The 15,929-nt window shown below is 46.1% G+C and overlaps 2 protein-coding genes across 8 annotated transcripts in view; both read left to right on the top strand.

Annotated features, from left to right (window-relative positions):
• Positions 1–777: 777 nt before the first annotated feature.
• LOC309537779 (lysosomal protective protein-like) lies at positions 778–10,877 on the top strand. The gene is made up of 11 exons (XM_082232805.1): positions 778–988; positions 2,411–2,522; positions 3,056–3,191; positions 4,148–4,302; positions 4,722–4,813; positions 5,441–5,525; positions 6,320–6,469; positions 6,772–6,899; positions 8,377–8,539; positions 8,880–8,969; positions 10,627–10,877. The coding sequence occupies exons 1-11, from the start codon at positions 816–818 to the stop codon at positions 10,711–10,713; spliced, it is 1,371 nt and encodes a 456-aa protein (XP_082088931.1). The 5' UTR covers positions 778–815; the 3' UTR covers positions 10,714–10,877.
• Positions 10,878–13,767: 2,890 nt separating this feature from the next.
• CNOT1 (CCR4-NOT transcription complex subunit 1) overlaps positions 13,768–15,929 on the top strand; it is a 60,101-nt gene continuing 57,939 nt past the window's right edge. For 6 of the 7 annotated variants that reach the window (XM_082230805.1, XM_082230801.1, XM_082230804.1 and 3 more), the window contains exon 1: positions 13,768–13,918. The gene's annotated coding sequence lies outside the window, so the exon portion shown is untranslated. The remainder of the gene's footprint in view (positions 13,919–15,929) is intronic. The other variant, XM_082230800.1, reaches the window with a different exon arrangement.

Raw genomic sequence — 15,929 nt, 5'->3', positions numbered from 1 at the left:
GATCCAGTAAAGATTCAAGTCTTTCTGTAAGTGAATCAGCAGTGGTTGTTGATACACTTCATCAAAGAAAAGTTTCAGATTGGGGGACTCATACATCACTGTGCTGTTTTTTTGTCACTGAGCAACAGCTTACAGTACTGTATTATTTCTACATCTAAGCTTTTCTTACCTGTCCAAATGAAATAGTTTGTTATCCTTAGTTGGTTATCCATTTTTTTCCCCAAATGTCTGGGAGACCTAGGTTTGAAAAAGAGCTAATCCAAGGATTAAAAAAAATAAATAAAACCTACATACAGCAACAGTGTTTTGTGTTGTGTAGGCTCCTATGATGTAAGTAATAGGCCCCGCCTGCTAGCCTGCTCCCTAAAATATCACATATAAAGGGCCCCATTATCTTCAGTAGCTTAGGGCCTCATCAAACCTAAGTCCGGGCCTATGCCTAAATATTTCTGCTTCTCAGATTTTGAGAGATTCCATTAAGGAAGTGTCCCTCAACCGTATCAGTACCAATTCTTGGAAAAGATTGATCATAATTTACCTTGAAGCCAGAGACTTAGCCAAATTGGTCAATCTAATCTGAAGTCTTGTTAGGCTAAATAAAGTGAAGGTGACATTTCAAAGTGACATTTCCTTCCATAGAAGCCTGGCTTGTGTTTTGCTGGTACATTGAGCCACGCTGCCCACCTTCCCATTATCTCTAGTAATCAAGAAGCAAGATTATGCTGTTGGCTTGTTGTCAGAGTACACAGGCCGAGCATGATATAAGGTGCCCTGCAACTCCCCCACTCTATGGCAGCCTGTGCCAAAACAGCACCATGCACCTCTTGTTCAGGTTGTGTGTCGTCTTCAGTGCCTCCTTTTGCCTCTGCTCAGGGACAGATGCCTCTCTGGATCTCATCACTTCCCTGCCAGGACTGTCTGAGATGCCAACCTTCCAGCAATGGTCCGGCTATCTCCAGGCAGGATCTGGCCAATACTTCCATTACTGGTAAGCAGAGAGAGAGAGAGAGAGAGAGAGATTGAGTTAATATTCATGTCTCCTCTTCACTGAACTGTTCATTGCTTTTGGGTATGTGCTGGCCGACCTATGCATGCTTCCACTTGCTCATTAAGAGCTAAAAAGCTAATCCTGGCCATGACACATTGCTAACATCCAAGCAACAGCTGCTTCATGGACTTCCACCATTGGCAGCAGCAGCAACACTTCTGAATGCCAGTTGGTGGAATGTGCAGGAGGGCAGAGCACTCTTGTGTTTGGGTGTTGTCTGCAGGTTTTCCTTGGGGGCATCTGGTTGGCCCCTGTGAGAGCAGGATGCTGGACTAGAAGGGCCCCCTTGGGCGTGATCCAGCAGGCTCTTCTGATGTCCTTCTGCTCTTGCTAACCATTTGTTGAAACTGCCTTTGCCAAGATGTTCTGGATGAGCCGCAGCTTACAGAAGCGTTTATGCTTCTCTACTGCCCTGGAACTAGCTGTGTGGAGCAGCCTAAGAATAAATTGGTTGCTTAGTTTGATTGATGGATTATAGTAATTTGTGTCTTCCCTTTACAGGCACAAATTCCCCCCAAAGCAGCTGACAAATAAAGTCAAAGTGCAATAACAATAAGACCACTATGTGAACAGAAGCTGTTTCATTTCTGGTGGTGATCCATGTCCCTGCAGGGGGGGGGGCAGGAGGGAGGCAGGTCCAGGAGGAGCAGGCTGCCATGTTGTATGTTGTAGTTCCTTGCCTGCCTCTCTCCTGGATTCCTGCCCATAGGGTAGCTGCATGGAGGAAAACGTTGATTCAGTGGGGGTTGGTTCACTAGCGTAAATGAAGCACAGCCCTAGCCATGTCACAACTGCTTGCCTTATGATTTACAACGGGCCCAGGGAGTGGCCCTGCTTGCCACCTTCCTCTTCCTCAGTCTCAGGGTTGATCTTGTAGAACTCACTTGGGAGGAAGATGGGGACAAAATTTTCTGGCTCTGCCTGTTGCTGGCTGTGGCTCCACCTCTCTCTGCCTACCATTAACCTCTCTGCCTTCTGCCCCACTAGTCCCACAGCTAACACCACATTTATTTACACCCCCAATGATTATGCCCCTGTTCCATGTTCCCAATGCAGCCCCTCACTCAGCACAGGCATGCTTAGCTGTAAGACTGCTACAACATCAGGCAGAGGCAGTTTTCGGGTGGCACAACCAGAGCAGTCACACTGGGTGCCACACTGCAGGGTTCACCAAAACAATGCTGTAGAACAAAGCATAAGAGGCGAGATTGCACCAAATATTAGTGTCACACAGGGCGCCACTGAAATTTGAGAGCCCAAAGTCTGCTACTGCATCAGGTATCTTCCTCGGGTCTCCATTCTTTAGGCCTCCTCTAAACGTATCCATCAGGGTGTTTGCTCTCTCCCTTTCTATCCTGACAGGTTTGTGGAGTCTCAGGGCAACCCAGCGACTGACCCCGTGGTGCTCTGGCTAAATGGGGGACCAGGCTGTAGTTCCATGGAAGGCCTCCTGGCTGAGAATGGACCTTTCCATGTGAGTCTGTGGCCGCTCTGTATGCTGATGGGAAAGGAGAGAAACATAGGACAAGGAAGGGGTTGTGGATCAGGCAGTTGGGGCTCAACTGGGCCTGAAGCTCTTGATCTCATCTCAAAGTTGTGGAGGCTGCCTGGGATCATTCTGTCAGGAGGGAAAGGTGCTCTATACAGGCGCAGAGGCAACATTATTTACTTACTGTAAGATCACCAGCGCCAGGTGCAAAGGGGCTCTATGTTGTTTTAGTTTTGCCCAAAGTTGTTGAGCTTTTAGGGATTTTCTCATACATTTGCCCAATTTCCGCCTGGACACTTCTGCTGACTGCAGTATTCTGTTTGTGTCCGGGAGAATCTGGATGTATAGCAACCCTGCAATAATGCCCAGACCAACTCACAGATGCCTGATTTCTCAAGGACTGGGAATCTGAGACTGTGCTTGGAGGCAATTGATATGGAAGATTTAGTGAACAGCGTGCTGCAAATACCTCACATGCCCAAAGTAACTCTCTTTGTCTGCCTCATGGTTTTGTGTAGCTGAATGATGATGCAACACTCTACCTGAACCCCAACAGCTGGAACAAGGTAGCCAACGTGCTTTACATGGAATCTCCGGCTGGAGTTGGCTATTCTTATGCCACAGAAGACAGCCCTATCAATGACAGCCAGGTAGGTCACTTGCTGTTCGTTCCTGGCCTAAGGAAACAAACCGGGGGTGAGGCATATCACATGCCAGTGGTGGGTGGGGCAATAATTGGAATGGTGATGGTAGCAGCTGATCGGGGAAGGTTGTCAGTCCTGTGGCAGTAATATAGGGCAGAACCACACTATACATCATCATCATCGTTAATTTGTACTCCACCCAACTGACTGGGTTGCTTCAGTCACTCTGGGCAGCTTCCAACAGAGTATAAAATAACATGTGATACATCAGACATTAAAAGCTTCCCAATACAGGGCTGGCTTCAGATGTCTACAGAAAGTCATATAATCGTTTATATCTTTGACATATGATGGGAGAATGTTCCACTACCAAAAAGGCTCTCTGCCTGGCTCCCTGTAACTTCACTTTTTCATAATGAGGGAATTGCCAGAAGGCCCTCTGAGCTGGACCTCAGTCACAGATTTAAAAGTGCCAGTGCACATTTACGTAAACCATACGACTTCCCCTCAAGAATCCTGGGAATTGTAGTTTGCTAAGGGCACTGGGAACTGCATCTCTTTGAGAAAGAAACTACAATTATCAACATTCTTTGGGGGAGCCATGTGTTGTAAATGTGCATTGGCTGTGCCTTAAATGTATGGCATGCTTCTATCCAGAGGCAATATAGACTTCCTACACAGCTGCCTGGGCTGTGAGGGATCAGCTCACAAAGTTTGTAAGTATTGTTGGGACAGAATCCATTTGCCTTACAGGTAGGAGAAGTCTTTATTTGGCTGTTCACTGAGCCAAATCAAGACTTCTGTCATATACTCCTGACGGATGAGGAGCAGAGGGGTGGGGTGGGGGAAGATAATGCCAGGAGTGTGTTTCTAAATGCAGCCGCACATGATATGCACATCAAACTCTGTCCTATGATTTGCACCAAAGCTAAGTGGTGGATCAAAATTTCTCCCTACTTCAGGTAGCTGAGGACAACTACCAGGCTCTCCAGAGTTTCTTTGCTAAATTTCCAGACTTTGCAAACAACGAATTTTATGTCTTTGGGGAAAGTTATGGTGGAATCTATGTCCCCACTCTCACTGCCAAGATTGCGGAAGGATCAGCAGGCATTAACCTGAAGGTAAACACAATCGCGCTACAGGAAGCAGAGTCACTGGAAAACCAGGAGAGTTAAGATCTTCCATGTAGGCCAAATGGCACATTTAGGGGCAATGTGTGAGCACTGCCAACCCAAAAGCAGCAGCCACTAATGCAGACTTTGCCCTGATGACAACAAGCCCTGAAGGCCTCTCTCCAAGTGGGGAGGTGGATCCACTTTGAAGGCCTTGCTTGATAGCTGCCTTTGAATGTCCGGTGCCATTGCCCCACATCCAGTTGAGCTGTATCTCATGAGGCACTAGTCACTACAGTTCCTTTGCCTGCTATCTTCAAACCTGGCATCAGGCCTGGTTCTAATTATAGCCTTTCAACTAACTATCCCATCATCCAATTTCATACAACTCCTTTCTTGGCATGATCTTCTGTTATCTGATTCCTCAGGGATTTGGGGTTGGCAATGGCATGCTGAGCTATTTCCTCAACGACGAGACACTGATGGAATTTGCCTACTACCATGGAGTGTTTGGAGATGAGTGAGTACAGAAGAGGACAAGGGGAGTTGGGTCAGCAAGTGGCCACAGGTAAATCTCCCGCCATACAAGTCAACAACTGGTAGCACATCTGGCCTCTAAAAGATTTGTCCTCGCTTTCTCCATTTGCCAGATCAAATCAGAAGCAAAAAAGGAGAGCGGAGACTGTAGTAAAGGGTCTTGCTCTTATCATGTTAACACTGAGTACATCAGAAACAAGAAACTGGCAAGCAAGGTGGTTGGATGGCAAGTGAGTCAAAGGTGTGCTAAATAAGGGGAAGCCGTTGTTTCCTGTCCTTCATTCAGTGAATAAAACTAGCAATTATCTCCACTGAAGAGAGGACAGAAAGAAAAACTTAACTTGCACAAACTGTAGGCAGAATAGTCAGGGAGGTTGTTGACATCTCCAGGGAACACAGGACAGATATCTGTCAACATTGTTTGAACTTTCTGTTCTTTGTTGGGCAGGGGAGCCGGTGTGTGTGCACGCACACACACACTTTGTGCTTCTAAGTTGTGAACCACCCTGTGATCTTTGAGTGAAGGGTGGTATACAAATTTAATGACTGAATAAAAATGAATAAGCTTCCCTCTACCTGACACTCCACCTCCTTCTCTCCTGCCTTACAGCTTGTGGGCCTCCTTGAATGAAAACTGCTGTGATGAAGGAACTTGCAACTTCTCCAGCAACATGAACAGTGATTGTATCACAGCAGTGAGTGCCTGGTCTGAAAATCCTTGATACTAACTCATGTAGTGTGCACTTTGCAAACTCCATTTGCACCTGGCCACAAACTAGAATGTTCTAACTGTTATGCAATAATGTGTTTTGGCCTGAACTGGTAAAGTGTTTTGGCCTGAACTGGTAAAGTCTTCTGGAAATGTCTTTGCCCTCTTTTGTGCCCATAGCACCTACTACACCAAATTCTCTGAACAGCATTAGGATATTGCCAACATGTTACCACACCGTTGAAATAATTGCAATGGGTGCTAATTAGTTACTGGGCTAAGTTCAATGTGCTGGTTTTGGTGCATAAATCCCTATACACATTGGAACTAGGATTCCTGATAATCCCACCCCATAGTGCTCTGTAGGTGAAGGCTGCCTGCAGGTACCGGCTTATAATGAGGTCCATTCTGCACAATGTAGTAATCAGATCCTTAGTGTTGGGGCACCTACCCTTGGGGATCCCCTTCCCTTGAATATTACACAGCTGCAATCTCTTGTCTTTTCAGTGGCTATCTTTACCCCAGTCTGCATCTGTATTGGAATTGTTTTTAAGATTTTGGAATATGTTTTATCGCTTTGTTGTTAGCTGCCCTGGGCTACTTTGGGCAGAAGGGCAAGATATAAATTTGATAATAAACCCATAAAAATAAACTGATGACCCTCAAAGGCTATAAATATTACCGAATTCCACACATCTGTTTCCTTTCTTCTCTTTCTGCACATAAACTCAGAGCGTAGCTAACTCTTCTATCCTCTTCTTCCCTGTTCCCATCCTCAAGATATCACAAGCCTATGGAATTCTTTATGGAATTGGCCTCAACGTGTACAACCTCTACGCATCTTGCTGGGGAGGAGCACACTACCAGGAGCGTTATGAAGCTGATTTCTCGAGCCTCTTCCACCACTACCAGTTTGATGTTCCAGTGCCAGTGAGTTGCTAGGCTATCTTCATCAAATTTACACTTCACTCAGGTGGCTCTAGCGATTCTGTGAATTTGGCAAATTTAAAAAAAACAACCCAAAAAATGCTTTCTTAAGCATTAATATTCAGTATGGAAATTTATTCCCAAAAGTTTATGCTGGGAAGGCATGATTCATCCATTTATAAATGAACTATGGGCCACTTGCTGAATCAGGCTTGGGTCTGGCAAAGCAAGGTGCTGTTATCTTGCACCAGCTTTCCCCAGAATAATTCAACCTCATCTTGCCTTCTCCTTGCTTTCACTTTCAGAAAATTGGCTCTATCCCAGGAGTGCCACATTGTATAAATGCCACCGCTATGTATATGTGGCTGAACCAGGATGAAGTCCGGCAGGCTCTCCACATCCCCAGCACTCTCCCAGACTGGGAGCTCTGCAGGTGACTCCCATCAAATGTTTCTGCCCTTCAGAAGCATGCAAAAGTTGTTTGGCAATGGAATGGTAATGAAGGGCAGTGGCCTGGCAAGGCTTTGTGGAAAAGTGGTGTTTTTCTGCTGGTATAGAACTGATGCACTGCAGGTTGCCAGAGCTTGATAACATATGGGTATGTACTAGGACTGAGATCAAATGAAAATGCAGACTGCAACAAAAACAGCTTCCCCATCTTTGTTTTGACAAACCTCTAACGTGAAGCACCTGTTTCACTCTGCCCATACTTTCTTGCCCTAAGCCTGGAAGCGATGTCAGAATTATCTGCAAGGGTAGTCTCCTTTCCCAGATAATTTTGTCCCAAATACTTCCAATTTTTGTATGGATATACAATATGAAATCAAGTGAAGGGAACTGAAGATTTTACTGATGTACTGACTACCCTGCTTCTTCAAGACCCCTCGGGTGAGCTGACAGATCTCCAATACTGATAGTCCTGGGAGAACAACAATCATGTTACAGTCATCTTGTAAGAAGTGGCAAAAGTCCTTTATGATATTGAAGAAATCTTTCCCCTGCTTCTCGGTTGGGGTTGCATGCATAGTGAGTCATCTGGTAGAGCTTTTTCAGGTGACAAATGGACCTTTCTTCTTGTTCATCTTACTGACATGCAGTCATCAATAGTCTTCTGTGGTATTTTTGTTGGGCATTTGGAGGGGTGTGCAAAACATTATCATTTTTTATTTGGGTATTTCAGTCTCACTGAGAAGTTACATTACATGTTCAGGAAATTTATTTGCAAAAATAACTTCTCCATGGGTAAGGTTTTCCACATGGCTAATCCTTACGTTTGTTCACACCTAGCATAGTTGCGCATTTTTCTGTATTCTAAGTAGTGATGCTTACCACTATTTCCCATTAAAATGTCTTATTGTGGCTTAGATGGTTTTCCTTAAAAGAGACAATGAATACAACAACTAACTGCTATTACTGGGCATTAAGAGGTTTTGCCTGGAACTAATAAGTTGGATCTCAATAGTATGAGAATTCTGAAACAGTTGTAAAACAAACTGCCTTCCAGACATCACTGGATTAAATTATAAAGCATATTTGTCTCAGTTGTGGACCGCTAAGGTTGGGAACATTTATTTCTCCCCAGCTTATTTATTATTCTTCCTCTGGGGCAAGGTATAGAGTACATGGGTTTGTATATTCAGCATAATTTCCTCTTGAAACCACTTGGTGGTGGATGGCCTTGGCTCCTGCTCATATTCTGATAGGCCTGCAGGGGCAGGAAAGGAATTCTGTGGCTGTTGGCAGTCAATGAGAACCCCAACTTGCATGCTCTTGGCAGCTTGGATTTGCATCTTGGTGACAAAATCAAAAGGGCACCCTTGGTTGATCTTACTGGTGAAACAAAGGGGAGAAGGGATGAGGGGCCCAAGCTCCTTGAACCCCACCCCCAAGCATTTCTCTTCTCGATGCAGTACACAGGTTAGCGCTCATTACCAAAGGGTGTACAGAGACATGACTCCCTTCTACAAGTATCTGCTGGCTCAGGACCTACGAGCATTGGTTTATAATGGAGACGTGGACATGGCCTGCAACTTCTTGGGGGCTGAAAAGTTTGTTGAGTCTTTAAACCAGACTGTAAGTAACTTCTTTGAACTTTGGCTATCTTAAGTGCTGTATTGAAAACCTATTGCTCCTTAATTTATGTGGGAAGACACAGCTGATCCTGCCTTTTAGGACCCAGGTTTCCAATACCGACAGATGTGCAGTTGTTGTTAAAGACATAACCAAGCTGTCATTTAGAAAAGAAGTTAGAATGGATGGGCAGAGATGAAGAGAAAGTTAGCAAAACATGATCTGGAGTAATAAGTCTACTAAGAGCCAGTTTTGGAGCATCTGTGATAGACTAGTATGTACACTAATATTGGGTCTGCTGTCCGTTTCCAGTTTGTGACCTTCTTTTTCATTAATTCCACAGGTGCTAAATGATTACCAGCCCTGGTATTTCAATGATCAGATTGCAGGATTTTTCAAGGAGTATGAGAAGATCACATTTCTCACCGTAAAGGTCAGTGATTTAATTGGAGCCAGTGGGCATTATACTTTTCATTATTTAAAAGATTTATGCCCTGCTTCTCCCCTGTACAACAGTGTTACTCAGAGCAGATTTCAAGTAAAAATCAGCAACACGCTAATAATTAAAAGACAAAATAACTAGTTTATAAACAGCAGGATAACACAAAAACAGGAAGAGCAACACTAACAGCCAATACTTTAAAGCAGGAGCAGAGCCAAAAGCTTGTTTAGAAAGCACATTATATGGGCTCAGTTATTTTTTAAGCATGACATGGCTCTCAAGATAGAGGTTTGTGATGGGCCCAGTGACTGCTCATCCCAACACAGCCACAGAAAAAGGTCGACCCCTCTTCCAACAGTAAATAAAGCCAATATATAAAGCATTGGGTTATAAAAGATAGCTACTTCTACTCTTCCAGCTTTTCCTTCAGGTTCTAGGAGGAGGAAGCACCTTTTATTTCTTTGCCAAAATGGGTCCTAGCAGGCAAAAGTGCTGATCTGGGTAACAGTTTTACATTGGGAATCTTCTGCCCTTAAAAATGAGGCTTTTTGCTCCCAGGATAAACCTTTAAGGAAAAGCCTGTGGAAAACTGCTGCACTGACTACCAATCAGGGACAGAGCAAATAAAATGTTGCCCCCAATACATGGCGTGGAGGGTTGGCACTCATGGCTTGATTGAGTTTACACTACTTCTAGCCTGGGAAATGCTATTGCTTGCTAGATCACCTCCCCATCAAGCGACAACTATGATTTTAGTACACGGTTAAACAGGACCTGTTCCATGCGCCCTACAGAAGCATCCAGTCCCTCACCTATGACATATGTGTGTGTGCAGTGTCCCATAAAAAATGTTGGACAGTTAGAGCATAAGCAGCCAACAGAAAACACGTTGGGGGCAATGGCTTCTCTAGCTGGAGAGACCCACTATTAAAAGGGCTTAGGTGTAATCCTGAGCCCTGTAACAAAGGCCTGGTTCTCATGTAACATTAAGCTATGGTTTGTTTAGCGTAACTGTGGTTTGTCTGAACATGTGAAAACATATCAGCAAACTAGCCTGTTTATTTTCTATCAGCAAATGACAATGTGAAGCCATGGCTTGGTATTGGCTTAAAAATCATGGCTTATTCTAACTACGGTTTAACATTACTTATGAACCTAACAACCCTGCCTAACTACGGTGGTTTTCCCTACCTGTTACCCCAGATGCTCCTCAAGCTTGAGAAGGCATGACACAAGAGTAGCTAGAAAACAAAATAAGATCTAAGCAGGTGTGGGGAACCTTTGGCTTGCCAGCTGTTGCTGAACCACCACTCCCATTAGTCCCAACAAGCATGGCTAATGATGATGGGAGTTGTAGTTCAGCAACAAATGGAGGGCCACGGTTTCCCACACCTGCTCTAAATAAACAATACATGGCTTGTTTGTTAAATAACATTAACCCCAGTTTATGTGAAAACACAGCCAATATATGATTGATTGCACACACATTATCAAGACAGCACTGGCGAAAAGTTACTTTCTCTCCTGCCTCTTCTTGCTCTGCTCAATATAAGCTTCCAGTATCCTTCACGATGTTTTGGGAAGGGGAAAATTATTTCAGATGTGCTTTCTCAGCTCTTTTCTAAAGCATCTTCCCTCTCATATATAGGGTGCTGGTCACATGGTTCCACAGTATAAGCCTGGACAAGCTCAGAAGATGTTTGAATGCTTCCTCTCCAAAGCCAGCTACATCTGATCTAATGCATTTTAAAATAGTAAATACCACTGAAAAGTTGTGGGGAAATGGTATTCCACATAGTACACAATACTTTGTAACATAGTAACATAATTGAAGCTATGTACATACTTATCTTCTTATGATTGAATAGTTGCAAAAACTTATTAAATCATGTAATCTCTTGGGTGTGTGGTCAGTCTTGGCAGGACAGGGAGAACAGATACTTCTATGGCACTTTTGGGAGGGCATCACACAGAAATGCCCCCCCCCATGGCAGAGAACCTATAACATGACCTGATTCTAGGGCTGCCATACATCATGCTTTTGTATATATATAAAAGCTCAACAACTTTTGGGGTGTCCTGGTTTTTACTTTTTGAAATATGGCAACCCTACCTGAATATATTTATTATATTTATATACTGCTTTCAGAAAAATATTGTCTCGCAAAGCAGCTTACATAAAAAAAGTAACAGGCCCTTCGCTTTGACTTACCAACTAAAAGAAAGCAAGAGAAACGGGAGATCAGCCTAACGTTGCGAGAACAGAGCGTAAGTTGTACAAAAGTCTCCACATCCAGCTGAGGTTATTCTCCTTTCCTCACATAAAAGTGGTGCAAGTATGCAACTGGCTCTTCATCGTCTGGATGGTGACATAGGGCCAAAATGGCTTGCTCTTCGCTTGCCAAAGAGCAACAGGCAGTTGGAACTGTTTTTTGTTGTTGTGGGAAAGGAGCAAGCTCTCTGAGGCTGCTCCGTCACTGGGTAGGACCAAGCTGGTCATCCCATTGCCATGGGGGCAGAGGGAGGGGGCAGGGATTGTCTCAACTCTACCCAGCTTTTCATGCTATGACAGAAAATCCTCCTCCACTCCAACCTGAGGTCTACAAGGCTCACAAGCTGCCAAAACAGATTTTACAAAGAGCCACAAACAGCAAGAGCGTTACAGGGGAAACTACCAGTCCTATTGGTGTTTCGCAACATTGACCTGTTGCAGGACCTTAGCCAGACCTTAGCAGAGCATTCACAGAGTTCCAGAAAGCAATCAATTGGAGGCAGGATGGACGAAGCAGGAACAAGACGCTGCTACCAGTAATTTGATTACTTAGAGGTGTTTATTATTTACAGCAGACTCTACAAGTTACTATATACAAGAACAGAAACAGATCTTAACTAGCTCTCTCATAACAAACTCCAAACAACTCTCAGAACACCACACTGACCAACAAACTATCCAGTCAGTAAGGTCATAAGTCATCATGCCTGTGTGAGACCTCAACCAATGGTAGATCTGTATCCAAGGTCTCATATCTCCAGGCAGAATTAACTCCTCTCTGCTCAGTCATCCTTGGCTTTCAGCCAACTCTTAATTGACTGTGTGAAGCTGCACAAAATGGCACGTAGTCAAAAAAACCCAGTATGTCCTACTCTGCAGAGCCAAACCATATGCAGTGATGCCTTTTTGCAACTCACTTTGGGGAAGGGGGAGAAAGATCAAGATTGGGGTTCTGGGATTTAAAACAACCTGTTTCCTAGGATTAAGACTCTGGTTTGTGCAAGGATAACCTACCCCAGGTAATTTTTGCTGGGAAAATGGCAGCAAGAGAAGATTAATACCAACATCCATTCTTGTCACATATCAGAAGTTTAAGAAGAGACTGTTTAAGATCATTGGAAGGCCCCTCCACGAGAGGTTCAGAGTGGCAACACAAGAATGGCCCTTTTCTGCAATGGCTTCCCATTTGTGGAATGGTCCTCTTTAACCAGGCCTTTGGCTGACATCCGATGCCCTTTTAAAATGTGCTGTGGAAGGGGATATTGTGTTGTCTTTGATTTTATTTTTATTACATATTTTGTGTTTTGTACATTGTGGACTGCCGAGATCTATGGGTGGTATACAAATTAAATAAATTGGAAGAGCACTGCTTGATCAGGCCATCAACCTGATCCAATAACCTATTTTCAGAGTGGCCAATCCAATGCCTGCCAGAAGCCCCAAAGCAGCCACATGAAGGCAACACACTTGTGCTGTCCACTAACCTACTTGGAGGCCTCTCAGCCTTGACTACTGGCAGCACTGTACACAGCTGCCTATCTATTCTCCTTCTCCACGAATCTGCCTAAACAGATTTGTTTAAGCCCTCAGAGTTGTGGGCCTCGCAACACACTTTAATTAGGCGAGGAGGAAGTAGCAGCGAGTTGGTCGGGCCTGAATCTTGCAACATTCAGCTTCACTGGCGGGGGTTCAACGTTACGAGAGGGGGGGGACTTCTTTGCCCACTTTCTCCACCGCACCGCCGTGGTTTTAAGCACCTCTTTCACGTCCGCTCTCGGTTGCCCTTTTTATTTTCCTGAAGGAAACAGACCCCAATGGCACGTGGTTTCCCCCACCCAGGATGCTGCTTCTCCAACACTTTGGTCCCCCTCAGACCCCCGTCTACTCCGGCCCCGCGGAGAAGCTCCAGGGAAGCGGACTTCCGAGAGGACCCCCCACAAGCCAGGCGCCGGGAGCGGCTCCGAAGGGAGGCTGCGAAAACCCGCTTAGCAGCTGCACAACCACCTCAGGCGCACCCCTGCCCTCAGGGAAGCCCGTGCGCATGCGCTTCCTTGCAGGGTGGAGTGCTCGTCGACCTCCTAGCTGCCCCGTTACACTTCCCAAGGAATCGCGCCTCACGCCTGTCTCCTCGGCCACAGCAACCGCGCCCGACTGTTATTGGTCGTAGCTGACACGCTCCCTTCGCGGCGCCACGTTATGATTGGCCGAGCTGAGCTCAATATTGCCTTTAGCCAATCCTTGTCGGCCGATAGTTCTGCAGCGCCCCCTAGCCATCCCCTCCGCTTCCAACAACCACTTCCGAACACGGATTGGGTAACCTGGCCTTCGTCCCTACGCAGACGCAAAGGGAAAAAAATAATATCGCGCTGCCCCGCGAGGTAGGGATTGGACGAAAGCAGGGAGGCGGGCTCGAGCGGGGAGCTGGACACAGCCTGCGATTGGGCCAGGGCTTCCTCGCGCGGGCGAGCTAAGCGAGATCGAGGAGCCCCCGCCCCCTGGCCTTACGTCCGTCGCAGGGGAAGACGGGAAGAGAAGGGCCGCGACGTGAGCGCGCGACTCCCGGCGCCATTTTGTTTGGGAACCAGCGGAGGAGGTAGCTAGAGAAGCGCGAGCGGCTCAGCCAGGCGCCCGCCCCGGCCCCGAGACCCTCGCCCCCGGCCCGCCCCAGGTGAGAACCGCGCCGTTCGCTCCAGGCGGCAAGGCCGGCGCTGGCGGAAGCCACCGGGAGGCCGAGCGGTAGTGGCGGTAGCGGTGGGCGGCCTGCGTCCCGCGTCTCTCCCGGCGTAGCCGGCGCTGAAGCGCTAAGCAAAGGAGTGGTGAGCTGGGCCTGCCCGTAGCTCGCCTGTCCCTGCACGTGTTGTCCCCTGTGGTGGGGCGAGGAGGCCTCCCGGAAACCCCCTACCCCTCTCTCCCTCCTTCCCCTCTTGCGCCCCGAAGGCGAGTCCGGCCGCGGAATAAATAAAAGCCGAGGGTCGCTCGCGGCAACGGCGGACTCCTGCCTGACCCCAGGAGGCCCTCCCAATTGGGCCGCCGAGAAATGGCGAGGGGCCCCGTCCGCTCCGTTGGCCTGTCTTGCCCGCCCTCTGAAGCCGGAAGTGACTTGGGCCACTACTTGTGGGAGCGAATGAGGCGGGTCGAGAAGCGTTGTTGCTTGGTCAGAGGCTTTAGTTAATCCATGTCGAGGCGCCCGCCAGCCCCAGGTGTGCGCCGCCCTTGGGCTTCCTCAGCCGCTCCCGAATCGTCTTGTAGGATACCCGTCAGAGGCTGCTACAATACAGGCGGAGAAAGAGCTTAATTCCCGTTTTTGTTCTTTTTTCCTCCTATCTGATACACGACGGACTTTAATCTGCTTATAGGTGCTATATCTGTTTCAAACGTCCTATAAACATCCTTACTTTACCGGGGATAGGCGGGGAGGTAGTGGGATCTTATTTCTGGCAAAAGTCTGTGGTCTGGTGCCAGTTTGGCCGGGCTTCTTTTGGCAGGTGAGACAGGCACTGGAATAATGCTTTCTGGTAACTTGAAGAATGATTTATTTGCTTGTCTTCATGTTACAGAACTGAAACCATTATCTTTTCATGTGAACCGCATGGTTTCACCTATATGGGCTTGGACTTGTGCCAAAAAAAAGTGATCTAAAGTGTTGTTAATAAGAAAATAACTAAGCATATGGGAGAACAAGACTTTACTGAAGTAGAGCCTGCATAGCTTTTGCAAAGACAACTCTTGTCTTATGAAGCTATTAAGAGTTCTTTGAGAATGTCAATAAACATAGTTAGAGGTGATCTGCTTACAGTACTTGCAGTACTTACAGCTTATGACAACTTGCCCCACCAGAGATTCCCAAGTAAGCTTAGCAGTTATGGTATAAGAGGAATTGGTTAATAGGAAGCAAACAGTAGGAATAAATGGAAAGTTCTCTGAATGGAGAGCTGTAGGAGTTTTCCAAGGATTGATACTGTGCCTTTTAACTTGTTCATAGAGGATCTAGAGATAGGGGTGAGCAATGAGGTGCCCAAAAGATTTTCAAGAGCTTCAAAAAATATTCTCTAAACTGAGTGAATGGACTGTAAAATGGCAAATGCAATTCAGTGTGTAGAAAGTGTGAGGAGATGCATGCAAAAAATAATAATGCATCTATGCTCATGGAGTCTGAACTGGCAGTGACTGACTAGGAATGAGCCATTGGGGTCATAGTAAGTAACTCAATGAGGATGTCTACCCCAGTGTGCAGCAGCTGTGGAAAAGGCATACTAGGGCGGAAAAATTAAAATAAAACTTTCAGTATCATAGCGCCATTATACAAATATATGGTATGATATGATGGAAGTTTATAAAATTATTCACAGCATGGATAAAGTGGGAAGAGAAAAGTTTCTCTCTGTGTGTCATAGCACTAGAACTCATGAACATGCAGTGAAGCTTAGTGTTGGAAGATTCAGGATTGGCAAAAGGAAGTACAGTCATACCTCATGTTACGTTTCACGTTATGTTTTTTCAGGTTGCGTCCCGCGGCGAACTGGAAGTACCGGAAAGGGTTACTTTCTGGGTTTCGCTGCTCGCGCATGTACACAAGTGCCAAATCACACCGTGCACCTGCGCAGATACGGCACTTTCAGGTTGCGGGCTTTTCATGTTGCGAACGGGCCTCTGAAACAGATCCCGTTCACAACCAGAGG

This window comes from Podarcis vaucheri, assembly GCF_965113315.1.
Source record: "Podarcis vaucheri genome assembly, chromosome: 7".
Lineage (NCBI taxonomy): Eukaryota > Metazoa > Chordata > Lepidosauria > Squamata > Lacertidae > Podarcis > Podarcis vaucheri.
The sequence above is the reverse complement of the archived record's forward strand: the minus strand, read 5'-3'. Positions and strand labels throughout refer to the sequence as shown.

Coding starts and splice junctions, on each gene's coding strand:
- LOC309537779 (XM_082232805.1), top strand. CDS start 816: ATGCACCTCTTGTTCAGGTTGTGTGTCGTCTTCAGTGCCTCCTTTTGC. Junction 4,814..5,440: donor CATGGAGTGTTTGGAGATGA/GTGAGTACAGAA, acceptor CCTGCCTTACAG/CTTGTGGGCCTCCTTGAATG. Junction 8,540..8,879: donor TTGAGTCTTTAAACCAGACT/GTAAGTAACTTC, acceptor TTAATTCCACAG/GTGCTAAATGATTACCAGCC.